The 22,082-nt window shown below is 38.4% G+C and overlaps 1 protein-coding gene across 4 annotated transcripts in view; it reads right to left on the bottom strand.

The window, feature by feature from the left end:
- Positions 1-11,898: 11,898 nt before the first annotated feature.
- Positions 11,899-22,082, bottom strand: part of NBEA (neurobeachin) — a gene marked incomplete at both ends in the record, with an annotated part of 514,126 nt that continues 503,942 nt past the window's right edge. For all 4 annotated transcript variants that reach the window (XM_084292135.1, XM_084292133.1, XM_084292136.1 and 1 more), the window contains 4 exons: positions 11,899-11,989; positions 13,833-13,984; positions 14,703-14,899; positions 18,536-18,637. In XM_084292135.1, the coding sequence (XP_084148261.1) occupies positions 11,899-11,989; positions 13,833-13,984; positions 14,703-14,899; positions 18,536-18,637 (542 nt within the window). The remainder of the gene's footprint in view (positions 11,990-13,832; positions 13,985-14,702; positions 14,900-18,535; positions 18,638-22,082) is intronic.

The raw sequence follows: 22,082 nt of genomic DNA, 5'->3' as shown, positions 1-22,082 counted from the left end.
ATTTGATCTCACCTGCACTTCCATGATATCACAAGTAAGATTGCATAGGTTTTTCTCCAGGCAACTGCCAATCATGATGCTAGATAGACTATGTAATTTTATAACATTTGGGTGATCTTGCCTCAAAAAGATGTCATATGATTGTACCATTTAAACAGATATATCATAACAAGTTTTATACTAGATGCACCTCAGCAGCTGTAGCTGTGTGATTATTAAAAACAGAGGTGATCTGAAGTAGTTTAGGTATTATATGTGGGTTGCCATGTATAGACTTTTTTTCTTTTTTCAAATATAACAATGTTTTAGTTGTTTTTACATGTGTTTTCAAAGTTTGGGTTATGCCTCATAGATACAATTAGTTATAATCTCTCCAGTAATAACTATTTTAACCAGTAATAATAATACCGTATACCATATCTTCTTTGTTTCTTGCTGCATTATATAATATATAAATAAGATTGCACAAAAATACGTAAATAGAAAGAAAGGTAAAATTTAAAAAGAACTTGAGATTAAAAATTGCTTTCCTGAAAACATGGTTTTGAGCTAAAATCGGCTATTGGATTTGCTAGAACCCTGCTGGGAAATAAAGAAAAGCAAGGAACCCAGGTTTGACATACTTTACACGTTTAGTTGGAGTTTACACATACAGAATTAAACCTACGAGGTAGAAGAATTTTAGATAAAAGAATTCTAGACAGCATAAAAATGGGCATATGTAAAAAAAATATTGGTTCTAATGAACTCTCTATTTCTGCTGCTGTCAGTCGAATCCTTATTTACCTGTTGTCTGTACCCAAGGGGTGGATATTTCTATGAAATCACTGTTAGGTTCATGGAGTCTACTCCGAAGTGGCTTTACATATAAAAATATTATTTTACATTGAAAAATATTTTTTCATGCTTAGAAAAGATCCACTTTTTACAGAAGATAATGTTTACCACATTTATTGCCACATTGTGTTTATTTCATTATTTAACAGATTGTATTAGATGTATTTCAAACTCTACCTTTTATGTAAGGTCTGTTCCCTGAAAACTTAAAAAGACATTTACACCAATACCAGAGTGAAAACAAGCAGTTTTTCTTCGGAATGCACGGGGATTGTATCCATTTGCTTATTAGTAACTGCTGACAATCTTGTTTTAATCTGGACACTCCCAGCACACATACAGATCTCCAGCTAGTACATAACACTGCTTGCACTTAGTACATTCATTAAACTGGAAGGTACCTTCAACTTTGGAGTAACAAGTCAACTCTCAAAAAAGTTGCTGCACATTTACTTGCTGGAGCATTTAGGAGAGTGCCTTATATAAATTCATTGTTCTTTCTCCAGTCATTTATTTTCTGGTCGACCCCTAAATATGTTCCAATAAGTCCCTTATTATATGACCCAGCTAGCCCTTAAACCCATAAAAACTGCTTTGTATTATTTATTGTCATGCATGGCTGAAAGGCCAGATGCCTTCCCCAGGCCTGCACTGGGAAGTGCATAGTGCTATAGTCCAACAAGAAAGCAGGCCAGTTCCAAATGAAGAACTAGGTGTACTCTAAGTATTGTTCCATGCCTGCCCTGGCAGCCCCAGAAGTGTGCAATGCACACAGAACCTGCTTTTTCATAGGAAATTTCTGTGTTATATGCTCAAAATAGCTGTGCTCTTCCTACCGTGAGTGGGCACATGGCTCCCTCAGGGTGGGGTTTGAAGCTCCCTTTCTTCTATTCTCTCATGATGTTGGCTTGAAACAGCTATGGGATTAACAACCATATGGAAATGAAGGAGCAGAGGCTGTCAATAAAATACTTTGATTTAGCTTGGGTGCTCAGGCTCCAAATCTTCATGCTGGTGCTGCACCTTGGTGGGGACCAGCTGGTGCCTCTCACGCCTCATCAACATAATCGCATAATAAGCCTGGGCAGCGCCATCCGCCCAGCCCCGCTGCTGCACAGAGATTACGCCCCTATCACCGCCAGCCTAATCCGCGGCCCAGGGCAGTGCAGGTGTCACAGAGCATTTGGCCCTGCAGCACTGCCCTTGCTGGCCCCTTGGAAGATGCTTCAGTCCGAGGCAGAGTCTGAGAGTGAGTCAGGAGGAAGAGGGGGGAGTTCCTCATGTTGGCCCAGACACTGAGCATGTTTGTAACACAAACCTGAAATCAGTCCTTCTCATATGTTCATCAATGTTTTCTGCTCTCCCAGACTATATGATATAAAATTTCTGTCTCCCGTCCTCCAATATTTGGATACTCTTGATTTTAGTTTAATCAAAAAGCTTTTTGCTCTACAAGTAATCCCTTCCTCATATTTACAGACTGGGAGATGAATAGATTGAGAGTAGCCCTGGGGAGAAGGACTTGGGGTACAGGTGGATGAAAAATTGGACTTGAGCCAGCATTGTGGGCTAGAAACCCAGAAAGCCAACAAATATGAAGAAAGCATATTGGTGTGGACACTACACGTAGTGACCAGTCTTTCAGTGAAAATCTCAAATTAAATAATAGAGGCTACTTAATTATAGAATCACCGACTGGCTTGGGTTGGAAAAGACCTTCAAGATCGTCTAGTTCCAACCCTGAACCCTGAACAGCCCCACCTTTCCCAGTCTTTATTCATAGGAGAAGTGCTACAGCCCTCTAATCTACTCTGTAGACCACCTCTGGACTCATTCTAACAGCTCCACATCATTCTTGTGGTGGGGGCCCCAGACCTGGATGCAGCACTCCAGGTGGGGCCTCACAAGGGCAGAGCAGAGGAGCAAAATCCCCTCCCTCCACCTGCTGGCCACTCCCCTGTTGATACAGCCCAGGATACGGTCGGCCTTCTGGGCTGCAAGCACACACTGCTGGCTCATATCAGATTTTTGTCCTCCAGAACCCCCATGTCCTTCTCTGCAGGGCTGCTATCAGTGAGTTCTCCTGACTCATGTCTTGGATTGCTCAGGCCTAGAAGCAGCACCTTGTACTTGGACTTGAACTTCATTAGGTTTATGTGGGCCCATTTCTCCAGATTGTCCCAGTCTCTTTGGGTGGCATCCCTTCCTTCTGTTGTATCATCTGCACCATTCAGCTTGGTGTCATCTTTAAACTCACTGAGGATGCACTTGATCCCATTGTTTATGTTTTTGATAAAGATATTATAAACAGTACTGATTCCAAGAGAGACTCTTGAGGGACATTGCTTGTTACCAGCCTCCACCTGGACATAGAGCCACTGACCACAACCCTCTGGGTGCAGCCTTCGAGCCAGTTCCTTATCCACTGAATGGTTCACCCTTCAATCCCATGTCTCTCCAATGTGAAGATCAGAGAACTCTATCAAAGGCCATGTCATAATTTCTATATGCTTGACGTAAAAAGTTCTGCTAACATAAGATGCCCCGATACATTTTCTGTAACTTACCTCCAAGACTTTAGAAGGTCTGGATGAGGTGTCTTTTGTATTATTGATTGATTTTTGATTATTGATTGATTTGTTTGTTTGTTTGGGGGAAAGGTGGAGGGAGAAGGAGGAAATGGGATAGAGAACAGATGAAAATGCAAAAAGCTTTGCCAATATATTAAAAGGAAAAATGAACTATAATAAAATAATAGAATATAATAAATAAGGAATTTACAAATGAATGAAAATACTGAGCTTATTTTCTATTCACAATAATTTGTGAAAATAGGCAGACTTGACATGCTTTTGATGAGCTTACAAATGTGCTGAAAGGAATATTTATTTTTATTTTTTTTTGTGAAAGGCCTATGAAAAATATTGCAGAATATTTTGATCAAGAAATTACGATCATATTCATATCATAGTATCTAAAAATGGATACATTTCCAGCATCCAAAATGTAACTATTTCTTCTGGTATCTTAATGAAACTGGAAAGGTTCCTATGCACATCCCTAGTCTATTCAAGGATGGTTAGTGGAAACCCCATATTCTTTCTGTGTTTTCATCTTATGAAAAATGAACTTGGGCTTGGATTTCCAGTTTCTACCTACAACCAAGTCCTGTCATATCCCCAGACTTAAATATCCACTGTTCCCTTTTTCTTCCTTGGTACAACCTAACATTATGATGTAATGGTTTCTTTCTTTTATGTGTTTTTGTTTGTTTGTTTGTTTTCTGGTAAGTTCCCTAAGTATCAAAAAGGCTGATCTAAAATTGAGCTGCCCTGCACACACGTATGAAGGCACTCATGTGCTGTGAGTGCACCTGGAAGGTGCAGAGGCTTCTTCCTTCCGTAAGGCACACACATGGTGGGTGACAAAGGGGATCACAGAAATCCTGAAAACAGGGAGGGATTTGGGAGAGAGGGATTAAGCATTAGATTGAAAAGTCTCTGTAGGCAGATCATCTTGAGGAATGAAGACAAGCAAACTTTTTTTTTTCTTTCTTTCAAGTTTTTGTCCTTATGTACATTTGTAACGTGTACTTTCACCCTTCCTTCAATTAACGGATTGCACTTTGCAGGAAAACATAACCCTTGGGCTCTGTAGTGGTGTATGTGTTGCCTCATCACATCTGACAGACGTGGAAATCAGACTGACATGGAAATCAGAAGGTATTCCTGACTAGTGTATTGGCCAGATCATCCATCAAAGGAGAAAGATCAGCACCCCTTGTGATGCTAATCTCAGCCTGAATGGAATGATGTGTACGTGAGTACACTATCTGTAGCCAGCTCCTGCACAGGATCCATGTTCAGCCTTGCACGCACTCAGAACCACATGCATACCCTCTCAGTGTGACTTAGCACTGCTAGGCAGGGCCTCGCAGAGGCTTGTGCCCTAACTTTGTAAGTCTCTCAGTGGTAAGAAGTTATCTTGTAGGAGATAAGCCTGCTAGCCAGACACCTACTATAGCACTTATGAATGCCAGGTGGGAAGGATTCAGCTGGGATTTAAAACTCCAGACATAAAAAATTGGATTGATGTTTATTACTCTTGATAGTATGCCTAGAGATATGTCCCTATGACCTAATCAACAACTTGTATTCTTATATCTTTTTCCTAAAAGGGATAGCAATAGGCCAAAAATCTTTCAAAACAAGACCAAAAAAAAACCCAAACAAACAACAACAACAACCAGCAAAAACAACAAAAAACACCAAAGCCAAGCCAAATCAAAGCAACAAGAAAAACGACAACACCCTCCATCCCCACCCTCCAAAACAAACAAACAAAAACCTTTGGAGCTATTAGATTGCAAAAAATAATAATAATAATAAAAAAAAAAATAAAAATGAAGGAAACACCACTCATTAATGTGTTTATGGTTGGATGTGTGTTATCAGTCCTCTCATGGTAGTGATCTGAGCAAGTCATGGAAGTTAATGTCTTTCAAGTTAAGAGATATGAAATAATGTTTGTATTGAATCAAAAGGATTATGGCTGTTCACAGCTCCAAGGCTCAAAATCCAAACAAGTTTGCTTTCATCCTGAATACATCTGCTTTACTTTCTGATCCACTTCCTCCTGAGTATAGCTGGGATCATATCTGCTTACCAAGTCTGATAAACTCCTGCCTGAGCAGATGCTTTGACAGGGATTCCTACAGAGAAATACAAAAGGGAAATCAGTTTGTATCAGACATTCAATGGTCATGGCAAGTGCTGGTAAAAACTCGCTTGTCTGAGGGGCTGACTGCCACACAGGTAGGAGTCATGACAGGGATTCTCCAAAGAATCACAAAGGTGATGAGATGTAGAGCAGCAGCAAAGCTGTCTTCCGTACTTTCAAGGCCTCTGCCTAGATGCTAGAACACGAGGTGCCAGTTCAACTATAGGTAAATGCAGATGCTTCTGGTGTCCGAAATAAGTAGGAACAAAGAATATTGTTGAGGGAAATTCAAATATTGATGAAGAAGGTATGACTAGAATAAAGGTTTGTGCCAAACCTGTTAAGGAGTCCAACCTGGTGTACACAGTGGTCTGCATCCCAAGAAGTTACTGATCCCCAAATCCCACCTGTCACAATGTGTGGTATGGCTGATAAGCTGATGAGCTTAGAGCCCGGGGGAAAATTTTAGTAACAACTGTGCTAACAACTTGATCAATGAGAGTTGTAGGTTTGGGTACTGCATGGTACTTATCTGCATGGTGTAACTGACATGCATTTAACCTATCACTCTCTAAACAACACCCTGCAGTGTGCATGGGGTAGGATGGGTTAAAGGCTGCTCCCAGGGAGTCTGGTGGCATGTCTAAAGCCTATGTCATGCCACTTGCCTTCAGGTCAGAGAAGGGCCCTGACCTGTGTTATTTGCTAGGAGAATAATGCTCCCACACGACCTTTGGTTCTGCTTGAACAGGCAGTTGAAAAATAGGAGGTATAGTGAATCCCTTTTCATTTCAGGTTTTTACTACCTGCAACTCACACTGGGACAGCAAGGAACTTGGAAAATAGATTTGTATGAGCTTTCTGGAGCCTCACAAGTGTACTTTATGCTGAGTCTGCTTCTCCCTGGAAGTTAGGGATAATGAGGGAGTGTGATAGGTACCAGTGAGGTTCTTCCATGGTTGCAGGAGACAGAAAACCCAATCTACAGACAAGATATCTTCATGGCAAGTTCCATAAAGGGGGACAGAAGAGTTACTGGAGGAAAAGAAGCAGGAATGGACATTGCAAGAGAGAAGCTGGGGACAATCTGTCCAGGCCAGCCTCTTTGGGAGAAACAACCCTGGTATTTTGTGACTGAAGAGGAAAGCTATCCCTCCCTCTCTGACTTTCCTCCAAACCCCTGGCCCCTGCCTGGAGTCCTGCTGTCTTCCTCCTGAAACAGTATCTTTTTGCTGAAACAGGTTCTTTTTGTATGTTTGTTTGGTTCTGTTTTGTATTGTATTGTTTGGTTCTTAGTGCTATTAATTGAAAAGATGTGCATGCAGGGACACTGGCTACCAGTCACTATTTTATTTCCTGTTAGCTCTGCACAAAGTAATGTATCTGAACAGCCATGGGCGCTGGATTTATACGCATAGCTGTACAGCTGGATTGAAAGACCACTTTCAATTGTTCCGCTGCCTTTTCCAGGAATTGCTAGTTCTGCTATGCAGTGAGGGAGACTATGTGCATCATTCTTAATGGCTTAAATTTGCACAAATATGACACCAGGATTAGGTTTGCCAAAGGGCTTGTTCATTGCAGCATTCTGCCAGGACTGAATCTCTTCAAAGCATAAACAGACATGAAACTTTAAAGTCAAATCCAATGGTGCTGCTAGCTTTTAGCTGTTTGTAGTCTTCTGGCACCAGAGAAGATTTTCTTTCCTGTCTAGTTTTGTATATAAAGGCTTATTCTCTCCTTCATGTTAGGAACCATAGGCTGAAGATATCTTGGTATTGTGGCATTCTTAAGACACACAGAGCCCTTATGCCAGGCTTTTAACGAACAACAACAACAAAAAATTACTCCAGGCTCTGAATTTTATGCATAGGTACCCATGTTAGTTATCTAAGTCCTTATTTGAGCTAGTGGGGTGGAACAGAGAGAGGATGTACTTCTGGCTAACGATGCAGAGCCGCTGTGCTGGTTAGGCCTGATGTCATCACAGAGAGATCCAGATACCAAGTCAGCTGTCTGGCAGATTTTCATCTAAGTAAATCCCTCTGTAAACTAATTATATGACCACAGCTTATAAAGTTTACAAGAAAGCTATCTCCAGACTTGTTTTCTTGTCAGTTGCAGATCTTGAAACTTAACTGTGGTTGTTGAAAAACTAATCATGAGGGATAGAAAATCTATAAACTGTACTGTACTGCGTAAATGTAATAAATTTACAATCCTTTTTTCCATATTTAAATAAAACATTCTCTTTTAATGTGCTCATTTTTAGTGTTTGTAAGTAACAGGATGAAAAAAAAAAAAAAAAAGAGTCCACAATTAAACCGCTGCAAAATATGAGCATAAGCTCCTGCTAGACATCTCCAAATAAAATATTTATAGGTACTAGATGTCTTGTATCAGGAGGTGGTTCTCTTGCTGTTATCAGAAGTCAGCCCTTCGCTCCCTGTGTCTGCTCCAAATGCTTTTATCCCTGGCAGCACGAGGCTTGCTTCAAACACCCTGCTTGCTTGTCAGCAGGGTTGATACACTATATTATAACAAGCATTCACCACATCAGTTGTTCCCAGGCAGTGTTTTTAGCTTTACAAGCACAGCCTGTGAGATTCTCTATCAACATAATCATTATTTATCTGAAGCTCTTCCAGTAAATTGAGCCTAAGTAGTCTTTCCTTGGGGTAAAATTAAGCAGCCTTTCTTTTATCATTGCTCATGTAGAGAAAACAGTACCCTCCTCAACAGTGGTAAAATCTGGACAAGGAAAAAGCCTTACAGCTGCTGTATCATGCTCCTGGTACAACACTGGCTTATAGTCCCATTCTTAGCCTACGACAGACTGGCAGAAGCACAGCCAATAATTGTACGTTATTTACAGTGCAGATATATTTTAGTTGCACAACTGTATGTTTAATAATGTGTCTGCATTAGCTGATAGATTGGCCCCATTTTGCCATTTTCATCAGAGCTGCTTCATGTTCCACGGAGTCTCTCAGAGACTCCCTGGAATCAGTAACTCCCATTTCTATACAGGAAAAAGATGAGTCACTCTAGCTTTACTATGTGAATGAGATGGGACAGTTGATAACTTTGGAAAAGTCTTGCGACATAAATTGGAGATCTGCACATAATAGGGACCTTGAGCCTGCATTAAGGGGCCTCGAGTTCTGGTTTTAGCTGGAATAGAGTTAATTTCCTTCATAGGGGCTGGTATGTGCTGTGGTTTGGATTTAGGATGAGAATAATGCTGATAACACACCGGTGTTTATAGTTATTGCAGAGCAGTGCTCACACAGAGTCAATGACTGATTTGCTTCTTGCGCTGCCCTGCAGAGGGCACAGGACAGGGTTGGTCAATGGGCAGAGGCCAATGGGATGGAGTTCAACATGACTAAGTGCCGGATCCTGCACTTTGGCCACAACACCACCATGAAATGCTACAGGCTTGGGGGAGAGCGGCTTGAAAGATGTGCAGAGGAAAAGATCTGGGGGTGTTCGTCGATGCTCGCCTGAACATGAGCTGACAGTGTGCCCAGGTGGCCAAGAAGGCCAACGGCATCCTGGCTTGTGTCAGGAATAGTGTAGCCAGCAGGAGGGGGAGGTAATTGTCCCCTGTACTCATAATTGGTGAGGCTGCACCTTGAGTGCTATGTTCAGCTTTGGGCTCCTCAATACAAGAAGGACATCAAGGCCCTGGATCATGTCCAGGGAAAGGCCACAAAGCTGGTGAAGGGCCTGGAACACAAGAGGAGAAGCTGAGGGCACTGGGGTTGTCTAGTCTGGAGAAGAGGAGGCTCAGGGGAGACCTTATTGCTCTCTGCAACTACCTGAAAGGAAGGTGTGGGGAGCTGGGGGTTGGCCCCTTCTCAGAGGTAACCAGTGATAGGACTAGAGGGAATGGCCTCAAGTTGGGCCAGGGGAGGTTCAGGTTGGAAATTAGGAGACATTTCTTCTCAGAAAGATCAGTCAGGCATTGGAACGGGTTGCCCAGGAAGGTGATGGAGTCACTGTCCCTGGGGGTGTTTAAGGAAAGGTTGAACCTGGTGCTTAGGGACATGGTTTAGTGGAGTGATATTAGTAGTAGGGTTATGGTTGGACTGGATGATCTCGATGGTCTCTTCCAACCTTAATAATTCTATGATTTGACATTATATAGCTATCTATCTACAGTTACTTACTATAACTTTGTAGGGACCTCAGCATTTTAAGAAGGTGATTTGTCCCACCTGTTTTGTTCTGCTGTGCAGGAGTGTAGATACCTAATTTTCAATGCCTAAAACAAGAAGAAATTAGTTCTGTCTTATCAGATATTGAGAGATACCCAAAATGGCTATCAACAGATCTTTGCTTTCTGTGAGGTGTATTATAAAAGTTTGTTGCCTGTTCACAAGGATTCTTCTGCTGATCAAAGTATCTTCAGTAGTTTCTCTTCATGTACTGGCAATCAAATGAGTTGCAAAACACACTCTGTAACCTCTCTTTTATTTCTTGACACCCCAGGAAATACAACCACCCAGCATACATAATTTTTGGCATATACATTGTCTGTAAGAGAGGATTTCTTAAAATAATTGCTTGCTCCTAATGATAATGTGAACTATTTGATGAAAAATTCATTGAAATGAAAAACTATCACTGAATTCTTTGCATATTTTATTTTTCTTTTTGATTTCCAACTCACACACATCTGGCATATTTTACATCTTTGCAATAAAACATGGTTACAATAGCTTAAGGAATTTATATATCCAAAATATTTCACCATGATCTCAAGATGAAATGAACTTGTCTTCCAGATGTTCAATAGTCTCCCAATTCTAAGCTACGAACTCAAGATATTGCTTACAGACTGGTGATGAATAACTTAATCATTACACTGATCCCCATGATTTCCGAATCTTATAAATACAAACAACAATGAAGAGGGAAATTCAGTGCTAAACTTACTAATACAAGGTGGAGAACAAATAAGTAATCACATCAATAAATAATGATATGTTTCTGGTGCAAAGTGCCAATACAAAGAATCCATTATCTTTTTAAATAAATGACTGCAAATGAGTGTAAATTCTGAGAAAATTACATTCCTGTTACATGCCTCATAGCCCTACCGACACAATATGTACATCTATGACAATACAGTCACCAAATATACAAAGAAGAAACATGAATTAAAGTGTATATACCCCTGGGTGTGTAATTTGATCAGTACAATGTGCAGAAAATTATTCCGATAATTATCATTACAGTATTGTAAAACATGAAGTGCCTTAGTCTGAGTGGCTTCAGGTGAGATTTTCAGAAGAACCCAAAAGAATAACTTCAGTCACCTCCACAATGAAGCTAAGGCTGTTGAATAAACCAAGCTGCTCAGAGGAAAAATAAGGGAAAAAAATTATTCGAGGCTCTCTGGCCCAATGGTTTGTATGCCAAATGCTAATAATCCAGAAGTATAGCACTTTGTCTGTATTGGGAATAATTAAGCATTACAAAGCATTAAACTGAACTTACACTCTTTGCTCCCTTTCTATCTAGTCTTTGAATTTTAAAGGGAGGAATTTAATTTCTATTGTATAAAGTATAAATATGGCAAATGATGGCTTTTTATCCAAATGCTTTATGAGCAGAACTCCACTTAAAAGGGGTAAAGTTAGATTCAAAAAGTGAAAAACATGTGTTGGTGAAAATGTCAAAATTACTGTTTGCACCCAAATTCAACCCTTTAACACAAGCTGTACCCTTAGGCAGATTTCCAGTTTGATTTGTGTGAATGCACCTGTTCCTTCAAGACATCAGGTTTAAAGTACATGCAAGTTGTAACTCCACAATAAAATTAAGAAACAGTTTTGTTCTTTATACAAGGTTTTACTTTTACAAAAGTATCCCTTTAAAGTTAAGATGTGCATCTGATGTACAAAGTATCAAACGTATTTTTTTTTTTTTTTTAATCTCAGCTTGAAAAGAGGCTGGAAATGGGATGCATGTTAGGTTCATAGCCTAAACATTGAAACAACTGGACACAAGGTTCCTCAGAATTTGCAAAAGTCTCTTGTGGCGCATCCTACTACCTTTTCTCAATAAACAAAGATATATGAAATAATTACCAAAACATCTCCTAATTCATATAATTTACATGATACAAGCTTGCTTTTCAGCAGCTGGTGTTCAGTTGTGAAAAAACACACAAAGTAAAATGGTTGCTGACTACAATGTACAGCTATTGCTGGGTGTAATGGAATGTACAACGGAGGTCAATGCAGACGTGGTTTTCCACCAGAGACTACACCTTTCATTGCAGCACTTGTGCTCTCAGCTTTACCTGGGCTTTCAGTTCTTCATTCTGCTTCAGTATCTGTTCTGATGTTCATAATGCCACCGGTTAAAATCTATATTAAAAGCTACGATGCTGCCAGAAGCCATGCCAGTAATCAGAGTTCTGAAAAAGATAGGAAAGACGTTTGTGTTAATCCTCTTTTACCTAATCATGGCTTGCATAAACAGTAAAAAAGCGACAAGAACAAGTCTCTTTTGCAATACTGTATGAAAGTTAAACTCATGGGTGTGCTCAGTTTGCCATAGAGACACTAAATTTAAATACCTATATATGAAACCAATTCCCGTATTCTCATTATGGTCAACCATAATGAACACAGCTCCTTCCATTCACCTTTGCAGAGATAAAAGTACAGGACCATTTGATATGTTCTTTGTCTTGCATTGTCTCTAGCTGCCTCCCTTGGAAGGGTGTGGGTTGGTCTTCACTAGGTCATATATGCCACCCCTTATGTGTACCTCAGACCTCCGAAATATCTCAAACAGAAAGTACTAAGTGGCTATGGGGAGGCTACCAAATTAGGGCCCTAATCAATACCCTCAAAATAGCCTGAGACCTACTCTCCACAGGTCACTGAGCATGTACTAAGGTGTACTAAGTTGTCCTTTTGACTTCACAGTCTGTAGTGAGTAAATCTCCTCTGGTTATTATGGGAGCTTATTATCATTGCTTTCTGTAAGCTGATCACACCCTGGTACTCCTAAAAAGCTTCATATGGAAATTTACCCCTATATTTATGTTCTGGTGGCAATGGTTGAGGTGATTTTCCAGTTATCATCAACACTCCAATTCTGGTAGCTGAATTCTAAAATTGGATTAGATATCTATCTCCACTTCTATCACACCATACAAAATCCATTCTCTGCTTAATTAAGCGACCAAAGCTAAGCAGGTACTTAAGGCACTTCACACAGCTGGGGCTTCCCAACCTAATATTACAATCAGGGATAGAGAAAATGGGCTACCAGAAAATTTTCACAGTGTAAATAAATATCTTAGAACACAGCACAGTACTGTATGAAAACTGGCAAATACTGCATAAACTGGCAAAGCTCCAGAAGCAAATAGGCCTTTTCCAGTAATTTAGTTTTGATTAAACTGTTTGAGACAAAAATATTTTTTCTCATTATTTACTCAGATATGAATAAATTAGGGGCATATTTAATTTATAGGTGCTTTTATTGCTTTAAAAAATGGATACACAGATAGGAATGCTGAAAAGTGTAAGAAAAAACTTTAGCGAATGTTGTAAGATTTTTCTAACATCCCGTGAGTTCTTTGCAGCATTTTGTATATTAATAAGAAATACAAGACTCATGCATGATGTAAACAGTGAATGCACTCATAGTCCTGCATAAATGCAACATATAGGTTTATATTATAATCACATTACAATAGTAGTCCAAGTGTTGGGGTCACATATATTTACATTTACACTGTGCATTCTAGTGCCACAGCAATCACTGTACATATCTAGGTCTGTACCCTGCATCTCCATTGCTCAGAGAAAGTCAAAAGGAAAGGACTGTACCCATTCTGGTGGATAGATCCACTGATAATACTGCACGTTATAGTTTAGGTACAAACCCCAAGAGGCTCTCAAGCTCTACATTGCTGAAAATCAGAAGTAAGACATAAATTTTGTATCTTTTTTTTTTTTTTTTTTTAAAAAAAAAAAAAAGTATTTATTAATAGGTACTACTGCAGTCTGATCCAGTCTGGCTGCTTGCATGCTCTTAAGCTAATGTAATTTTACTAGTACTTTTGGTAGCTGATTCTCTGGCTTACTAACTTTAGTGATATAAGACCTCACCTTAAAGTTAAGCACCTGCATTGTGAGACTCAAGGATCAGACATCATGCTGATTAAAACAAATCAACCAGATCATGACCTGGGTAGTGGTTCTTTTTTGCTATTTACATACAAATATTAATGACAAACTCACCTCTGATCATGAGACAGATCCATCGCTCTTATACCAGCATCACAGCCAGGGTAGATATAGAGCTGCTTGAAGTCACAGGCCTGCCATACTTCTACCACACCATTGTCTCCTCCTGTCACCAGGTTCTGCCCATCACTGCTCAGGAGAATGGCCTTCAGAAGAATAAGACAAAACCCATGTATGCAGTCAGCTTTTATGGAAAACGATCAGTGCCATTAATATATTATCAACTTATGGGAATTTTTTGTCCTCTGTTCACTTTAAAGTTGAAGAGAAAGACTTCCACTCTTCTTTCTCTCAAATAAAAGCAATAAACCTACAAGTTTTGGATCACTAAATTTTAAATAAAAAACTATGTGGTTTTAAATATGATATATAACCACAAAACTCTTCGAGTGTATACACCAAGACTTAAATTGAGGACATAATATTTCTCTGTCCTACAAAACTCAGTGCCATCACTAACACCTAAAGCACAGCAGCAATCTGCATTCCTAATGCTGCTTCAAGTGCTCTTGACAGAGCAGAGCCCTGAAGGCATGAATTCCTGTCTTGGCTAATAAATGAAGAATGGACTCATTCCAGAGTATTTTGTTTTAAAGGTATATTTCCCACTGAAATTTGATTTCAAACAAAAGTTCCATGTATTGTGTGGGACCATAAACAATTTGTTCTTATTTATCTGAAAAAGCTCAAGTGCAATTTTGCATTTGGAGATGGAGATGAGAGGATTTGTGTTTGAATATAACTTAACTAGGAGGTGGCAACTTAACATGTATGATTTCCTTTAAAATACACTGCAGATAAATTCAATTTGTTTTAATAAATAAAGGCAAGGCACAACAAATACTTGTTTGCATTTAGATTTACCCTGGTTGAATCATTGATCTCCATCTGAGCTAAGAGTTTGCCATTAATGCTGAAATTGCTGAACCGTCCTCGTTCATAGTAGATGATGCAGTGACCTTCACTGGATACTGAAATTAAGCGAGGATACAAGCAGTTTTCTGTTCCTTCCAGGGCTCTCAGCAAATCTCCAGTAATTGTGTGTACCAGACAAGGACCTTCTGCATATGAAAACATAATATATCATGCTTTTGCTGTTTATACAAACTACATACTCTGTGCACAGAGGCAACACATAATACACATTTATATTAGTCCTGCATAGATATGAGAAGATGCAATTCTAGCCTAAATAATTTAAAATAGACAACAGAAAAGACAATGCAAGAGCTAGCGGATGAAAAAATAGATAAAAAATGCCTAATAGTGTTCATTATTTCCTTAAACTGGTAGTAGTTATCCTTGATCTACCTCTAAAATATATTTTCCTTTTTCCAAGCATTCAGAGGCCTTGCTCTTAGTGCTTTCCTCCAAGAACATGAACTCTCCTTAGCCTGCCCATTCACATTAAACAGATGGGGCCCTATCAGTGACTAGGAGCAACTCCCAGAGGGCATGTAATCATATCACTGCAAATTTCTCCTATAGTCAATGGCAGTTCCTATAGGTCCTCTCCCCCAGTGAATGTATTACATGCATAGATTTCAGTCCTGAATTGCTTTAACAATGAGTGTCATCTGACAGCCAACAGAGTAACTATGATATTGGGACTGTAAGACCATGCTATAACTGCATTTACTCCAGAGAGATTTTAATATGAGATTTTAATGTCTGATTATTATTACTATTATTATTACTGATGAAGGAAAAACACAGCTATGAGATCTATGAGGTATGTTTTAAGACGCAACACTATGATATCTCCATTTCAAGATCTATGGGAATGTTGTTTTGAAAATGAGATCTGTAATCCTACTGAGAAAAATAGTCTGTTCTGTGGTAAATGCAATAAGTCATGGTAAATACTAAATATTTTCTTTTACGAATCACAAGATACTCCTGGACAGCATAATGATCTCTTCCTTGTACAATTGGTTTATGACCCTGAAAATAAATTCATACTGGCAGACTCAGCCACCTCATGTTAAGCCATTGTAACTTCTCTGAAGATCACACTGCAGCTGGGTTTGGCCAGGTAGAACAAATCACAGCATCAGTGAACTTGTCTATGAGCTCTCCAGTGCACATTCTTATTTGTATTTGCAACAAGCTTTATTTAGAGAGACTCCAAGTCTGACTGGGTTTTCAGGATAAAAATGCAATGGAATTGATTTATTTTATCATAGCATTGAAAATACTGAAATGCCAGTGATGCCTCTACTTTTAAAATAATTACCATGTTAGAGTTTCAAAAATAAAAAAGTAATAACTTCATGTTTAAGTGCACTGACAAAGCTGCCACTACCTTGGCTCAGCTGATTGGTCATAGGCACTAAAAGGCACTAAAAGGCATCTTCAGATTTAGGATTCTGGGGTAAAGACGGAATCTATTGAGCGACCACTCTTTTTATTGGGTAAGAACATGCAAACTTTGACCTGAGTCACAGGATTTTCTGAGAGGAGTTCCATTTGTGTGGTCTCCCTGCCTCAGTGCAGGTTGTCTGGAGAGCTGTAGGTGTGATGGAGGTGCAACAGGGAGGGAAAAAAGGCTTTATGTATATGTATAGGCTTTTTAATATATATGTAAAGGATTTTATGTATATGGGATAGAGTTTGTAAAGGAGGGACATGAGAAGAGTAACTCAGGGGACAGGATCTGACAGGGTAGGTCTCCATCTCCCTGGATCCATTACAAATACATTCTGGATTTGACATAAAAATCTTTGGTCCCCTTGCAGCCTTTACCTTTAAAATATGTTACTTAATGAAGCAGAAGATAACTGAGTACACATCCAGCTATTTTGATAAGAGGAAATTTACAAGATAGTTGAAAAGGGTACTTTGGCAGTAAAATCATATAAGGCTGCCTAAGAAGATAAATAAATAGCAGTGCTGCAAAATGAAACTCAGTTCATATTCACCATGCATTTTATTTATGTGTCCTGACTTCGCCTACCACTGCTATGTAGTAAGTCATTATCAAAGTTAATGACCCATTTGCATTTCCTGTTAAAAATATCTTTACTAAAAGTTTTATACTCAGCTTTGAAAATAAAAGGGGAGTTCTGAGTCAGTATAAAAGATGATAACCTAGGAGCTTAGCTGTGAGCAAAAGGGGGCAGGACAAATATCATGTCCTTCTTACTCTCAGAAGCAGCAACCTTTCTAAAAAGGAATGCAAGGACATTCAAAGGGATTTATGGAGCTTCTCTCCTATGAAGAGAGTCTGAGAGAATTGGGGTTGTTCAGCCTGGAGAAGAGAAGGCACCGGGGAGACCTTAGAGCAGCCTTCCAGTACCTAAGGAAGGCCTACAGGAAAGCTGGTGAGGAACTCTTTGTCAGGGGGAGTAGTGATAGAACAAGTGGGAGTAGCTTTAAAATAAAAGAGGGTAGGTTTGGATTAGACATTAGGAAGAAATTTTTAAAAAAGAGGGTGGTGAGGCCCTGGAACAGGTTACCCACAGAAGCTGTGGATGCCCAATCCCTGGAGGTGTTCAAGGCCAGGCTGGATGGGGCTTTAGGCAAGCTGGTCTGGTGGGACGTGTCCCTGCCCATGACAGGGAACTAGATGATCTTTAAGGTCCTTCCAACCTAAATTTTTCTATGATTCTATGATTCTATAAATAAAATATAAAATAGATATCACTGTCAACTGAGAAAGCAAATGGCTGGATAAGGATATACGAGTGGAGTGGAAATGAAGTAGGAGTAGATACAAGGAAGACAACTTTAAGGAATGGTAAGGTTAGTGTTAAAAAAAAAAAAAAAAGGGAAATAAGAAAGGAGAAGAGATAACATAGCTCAAAGGACAGTAAGAACTATATGCTAGAGAAGAGGGAGCCAAAGAAGAAAGAATAACAGCAAAAGACATGAAGTTTGCCAAATTAAGAAAATAACCTAAACGAGAAAGAGAAGTGGGGGAAGAAAAGTGAATGTGGAATTAAAGGGAAAAGAAGAAGTTGGGCAGAACAAGTGAGAAATAGAATAAGGAAAGATTAAGAAAACACTCATTTATGTGAGTGCTTTATTTACATGGATGATCAGAGTTCTAGAGAAGACTGCTGCAGGTTTGTAAAGGTAATTTGAAAATTTATATTAGTAACTATTGGATACTCTGGATTCTATAAATAAATAACGAGCAGCATGTGAACAGATGGCTCAAAAATTTTAATGGATGTAGTGTAATAACAAACCTGTAAACTCCTGATTATTTGGAAACCTATCCACTAAAAAAAATATGCTGTGTGAAATGCTGGTCTATGGATTCCAAAACAAGGAAATCGTCTCTGCTTCCCTTGCCAAGGAGACTCAAGTCAGTCACACAAACTGCCTTTTAATTAAAGATCAGGTTGGAGAATTTGGAGGTGGCCCTACCCTAAATCCAGGTCTCTATCACGAATTTTCTTCAAAATAAGATAGTTAGTTACCAATTATTATATAATTCTCCCAAATCTGTGGATAGTAGTAGTGGTGCTTGGAAAGAGCAATCAACTTAATTTGTGTCTAAGCATCTGAAGTCCAGATAGATAGTAATAATGCTCAGAAGAAGCAGCTGCAGATTCCCCCAGAATTACAGAACATCTTGGTAGAAGAGACTTCAGAAAATTAAAGTATATCTTGCTTGAAGGAAGACCAAAAAGTACCATTAAGAAAGGCTCTAAAAATATTATGTCTTAAATCATAAAAGTATTTCTGACCTTTAGCACCACTGATGACAAGTCCCAGCTCCGCACAGACTGACACACAGACAACTTCATGATCATGACCAGTCAGAACAGCCCGAGGAGCTGGATAATCACCTGTTAAAAAAAATAAAATAAAATAAAAAGGAAACAAATACCAGACTTTTTTTTTTTTTTTTTTTTTTTGGACAACAAAAGAACTGAGAACTGTGCTCTGATTTGCATTAAATCAGTAAGCATCAAAGGAAAGTACAGTCTGTTTAAATATCTCATACCTAGGTTTTTGAACAAAATACTTTCAGACATTGTAAAGTTTCACATATGCAGCTTCTCAATCCATTAAGTTATACACTAACATAAAGCAAACTCCTTTGTTTAGAAATGATGGACTCCATGATGTTTGCAATACATGAGTGATAAAAATACATGGCTGTTTTATGATCTAAAAATATTGAAAATTTAAATTTCACATAAGGAAAACAACCAGTGGTGGTGTTAAACACATCTGTAATGTAAATATCTGATATTGAACATATATGTCTGTAGCCTTCTTCTAGGAACCTAAAGAGTAGGATAAGTTGAGGATTTTCTTATGTTAATGTTTGTAATTTCTTTCATGAAGCTGTAGGGGGGAAGAGAGGAGGAGCAGCACTGTACTAGAAAGATACAGCTGTTGCATAGACATTATTGATTCAGAATCACATTGAATGATTATGGATAAAAAATTATAATTAAAGATGGTTATAGATATACATCATTTCATACATATCACTGTAGGTGTGTATGCCATTTTTATCAAATTTAATTTTACTAAAGAGTAGAGTAGACTATTCTCAAAACATTTATTTTATATATACAGGAGAAAAAAATATTTTGTTGTGGCTAACAGGTAGCCATTTATGGAGCATTTCTGTTTGTTTGTTTTTTTTCAATAATAACAGATGCTGACATCTTAACAGTGAAACTCCTGTATGCAGTAAGGAAGTCCTCAGTATTTGATATCACTTTGCCAGGCAAAGAAAAGCTATGTAGCAACAGAAAATTTGTGACCTGCTAGACAACAGAGATTTCATATGGTTATATTTTCTTTGTACACAGGAAATACAGAAAATTGGAAAATACCAAAAGACTGGCACTCTGCCAGTATAGTTCAGAAATGATCTGAGAAACTACAGATGAATTACCATAACATTAACCCTCCAAATAATAATAATAATAATAATAATAATAATAATAATAATAATAATAGTCTAGAGTTTAGTCAACAAATAATTGAACACCAAAATCTCATTAATGCCAGTCTCCATGCTGTACTACAATGGGAGTCTTGTCAAGCAAGCTTCTTATCTGCTTTGGACAGGACGACAGGTATAGTTGATAAAGACAGCTATTTTAGAATGGCTTCCATGCATTTTTTTCCTAAGACATTTGACTTAGTAGTACAAGATTTTGATTTAAACTTGTTTTATATGGAACTGCCTGATGACAGCAGGGATGTTACAGCAGTGAGTTCACTGACAGATCTCAGTATTTTTTGTCCATAAGAGGGTACCCACTAGGAGCTAGGTATTAGGATACTGGATATTGAGGTATTGCCCTGGGGAGCAGGAATTAATTCTTGGCCAAATACTAGGCCGTAACTTTATCCACAGAATAATATAAAATCTTTTCTGGTAAGACATAATAACATACAGCTGATACAAAGATTCATGGGCAACTGCATAATGAAAAGAGAAAGCTATTATTATAGCATTCTCTGCATTGTCTTGTTAAATAATAACATGGCCAAATGCATTTTAATTATTTTATTTATTTTGAATGCAGTTAGGTGGAAGGTTGCCACTGCTGACAAACACAAGCTCTGCTCACTCGAGACATTATTTTGGTTTGGAAAGCACTGAGACAGAGACGGATTTATGAAGTCAGAACGCAGAACTGCCTCAACATTAGCTTTCAATGCAATGCCCTAAAATAGCTAATATGAATCAGGAATTATCTTACTACTTTAGACTGGAAAGAAAATTGTACCCACATTTTCAGAAATGAGCTCCAATAAAGGTCACACAACTGATATAGAGAGTAGGATAGGAGGTTGCACAGAGTTTAAAGTGTTTTCTCTCTTCACTGCACAGGCAGCAGAGCAGTGACTTGGCTGCCATAGCCAGGGAGTTAAAGGCGTAAAAGATGTCCAATAGCTCAGAAATTTATCTTACAGTTAATAGCACAACAGGGTCCAGTGGGTGAATGGCTGCACATATTTCAACCCTGCTATAAAATGCAGTTTCCTACCTGCAAAAACAGTTAAACACTAAAACAAATTAACAAGGGAGCTACTGGAGTATCTAAACGATAGTGCAAGGGTTTCTGAAAGATATACTTTAGGAATGGGTCTTGAGTAGAATTTTGTGGGTCAAAGAATTTAGTCTTTTTTATTGCAGATACTCACACTATATAAACCTGTTAATAAATTAATGAAACAGCTAGCTGGCTATGTGACTTGGAAGGATATTCCAGAACTTTCCTACTGTGAAGGACAGAAATATTCCGATTGTCAGTGTGAATCTATTCTTGCATACCTTATATCTCTTTGTTCTTATGTCAGCACTGTCCTTTAGCTTCAGGTCTTCCCTCTCGCTTATGTTTTCTCCACTCATTCTTATAGAAGAAACCAGCCCTCCTAGCCCTTCCTTTTGACTTTATTAAAAAAAAAAAAAAACTCTTATAAACTTCTTTGAAGTGACAGGCTTGTTTCTTTTTAGTCTTTGCAGTTACCCACTTATGCTCCTGTAGCACTCTGAGTTTTTTCTTAACATGTGGGTAGCCAGAATTGTATATAATAGTTCTTGAAATTTTACAATGAATCTACAGTATTTCTTGACTAAGAAATAGTCAACACTAAACACTTCTGTTATCAAAATTTGAATTAATAGTCCTATGTGTTTTACAATCACTTTCTGAAGCAATTGAGAACTACCAAACATAGATTTACAGACTTCATTTTTGTATCCAATAATACAGGATAGGTCAATCTACTTGGTCTTATCATTGCTTTGTACAGACACATCAACAATTTTCCTATCTCTAATGAAAATAGGTACCTTGGTAAATCCTAGTTTCTCAATCTTTAATTTACCTCAAAAGAAAAAAATCTTTCTGATCTGGAAATTGAAGATGTAAATTGATCAAAACTTTACTGGTATTGAAGGATGGATTTTGGAAGAAACAGAGAAAGACATTAGGTATATATGATCAAAGATAGCTATATTTTGAGGCTTAGATTCCTACAATTTCTGAATCAGTGCTGCTATTCAGAATCCTCTGTCTCCTTCTAAGGTATTCTTTTCTCCAATGGCCTAATAGAAAAGTGTATATATATATATATATACATGTATACATTATATATGTATACACATACATATGCACACACACACACACACATATATATATGTCTAAAGCTATCTTTAGAATTTTCCCATTCTCTTCTTTTTTCTTCTGTATGTCTTCCAGGAAACAAAAGGAATTATGCTCAGGTTTTCCTTGGCCTTATTTCTGATTACAGAAA

This window comes from Netta rufina, assembly GCF_964035555.1.
Source record: "Netta rufina genome assembly, chromosome: 1".
NCBI classification, from domain to species: Eukaryota; Metazoa; Chordata; class Aves; order Anseriformes; family Anatidae; genus Netta; species Netta rufina.
The sequence above is the reverse complement of the archived record's forward strand: the minus strand, read 5'-3'. Positions and strand labels throughout refer to the sequence as shown.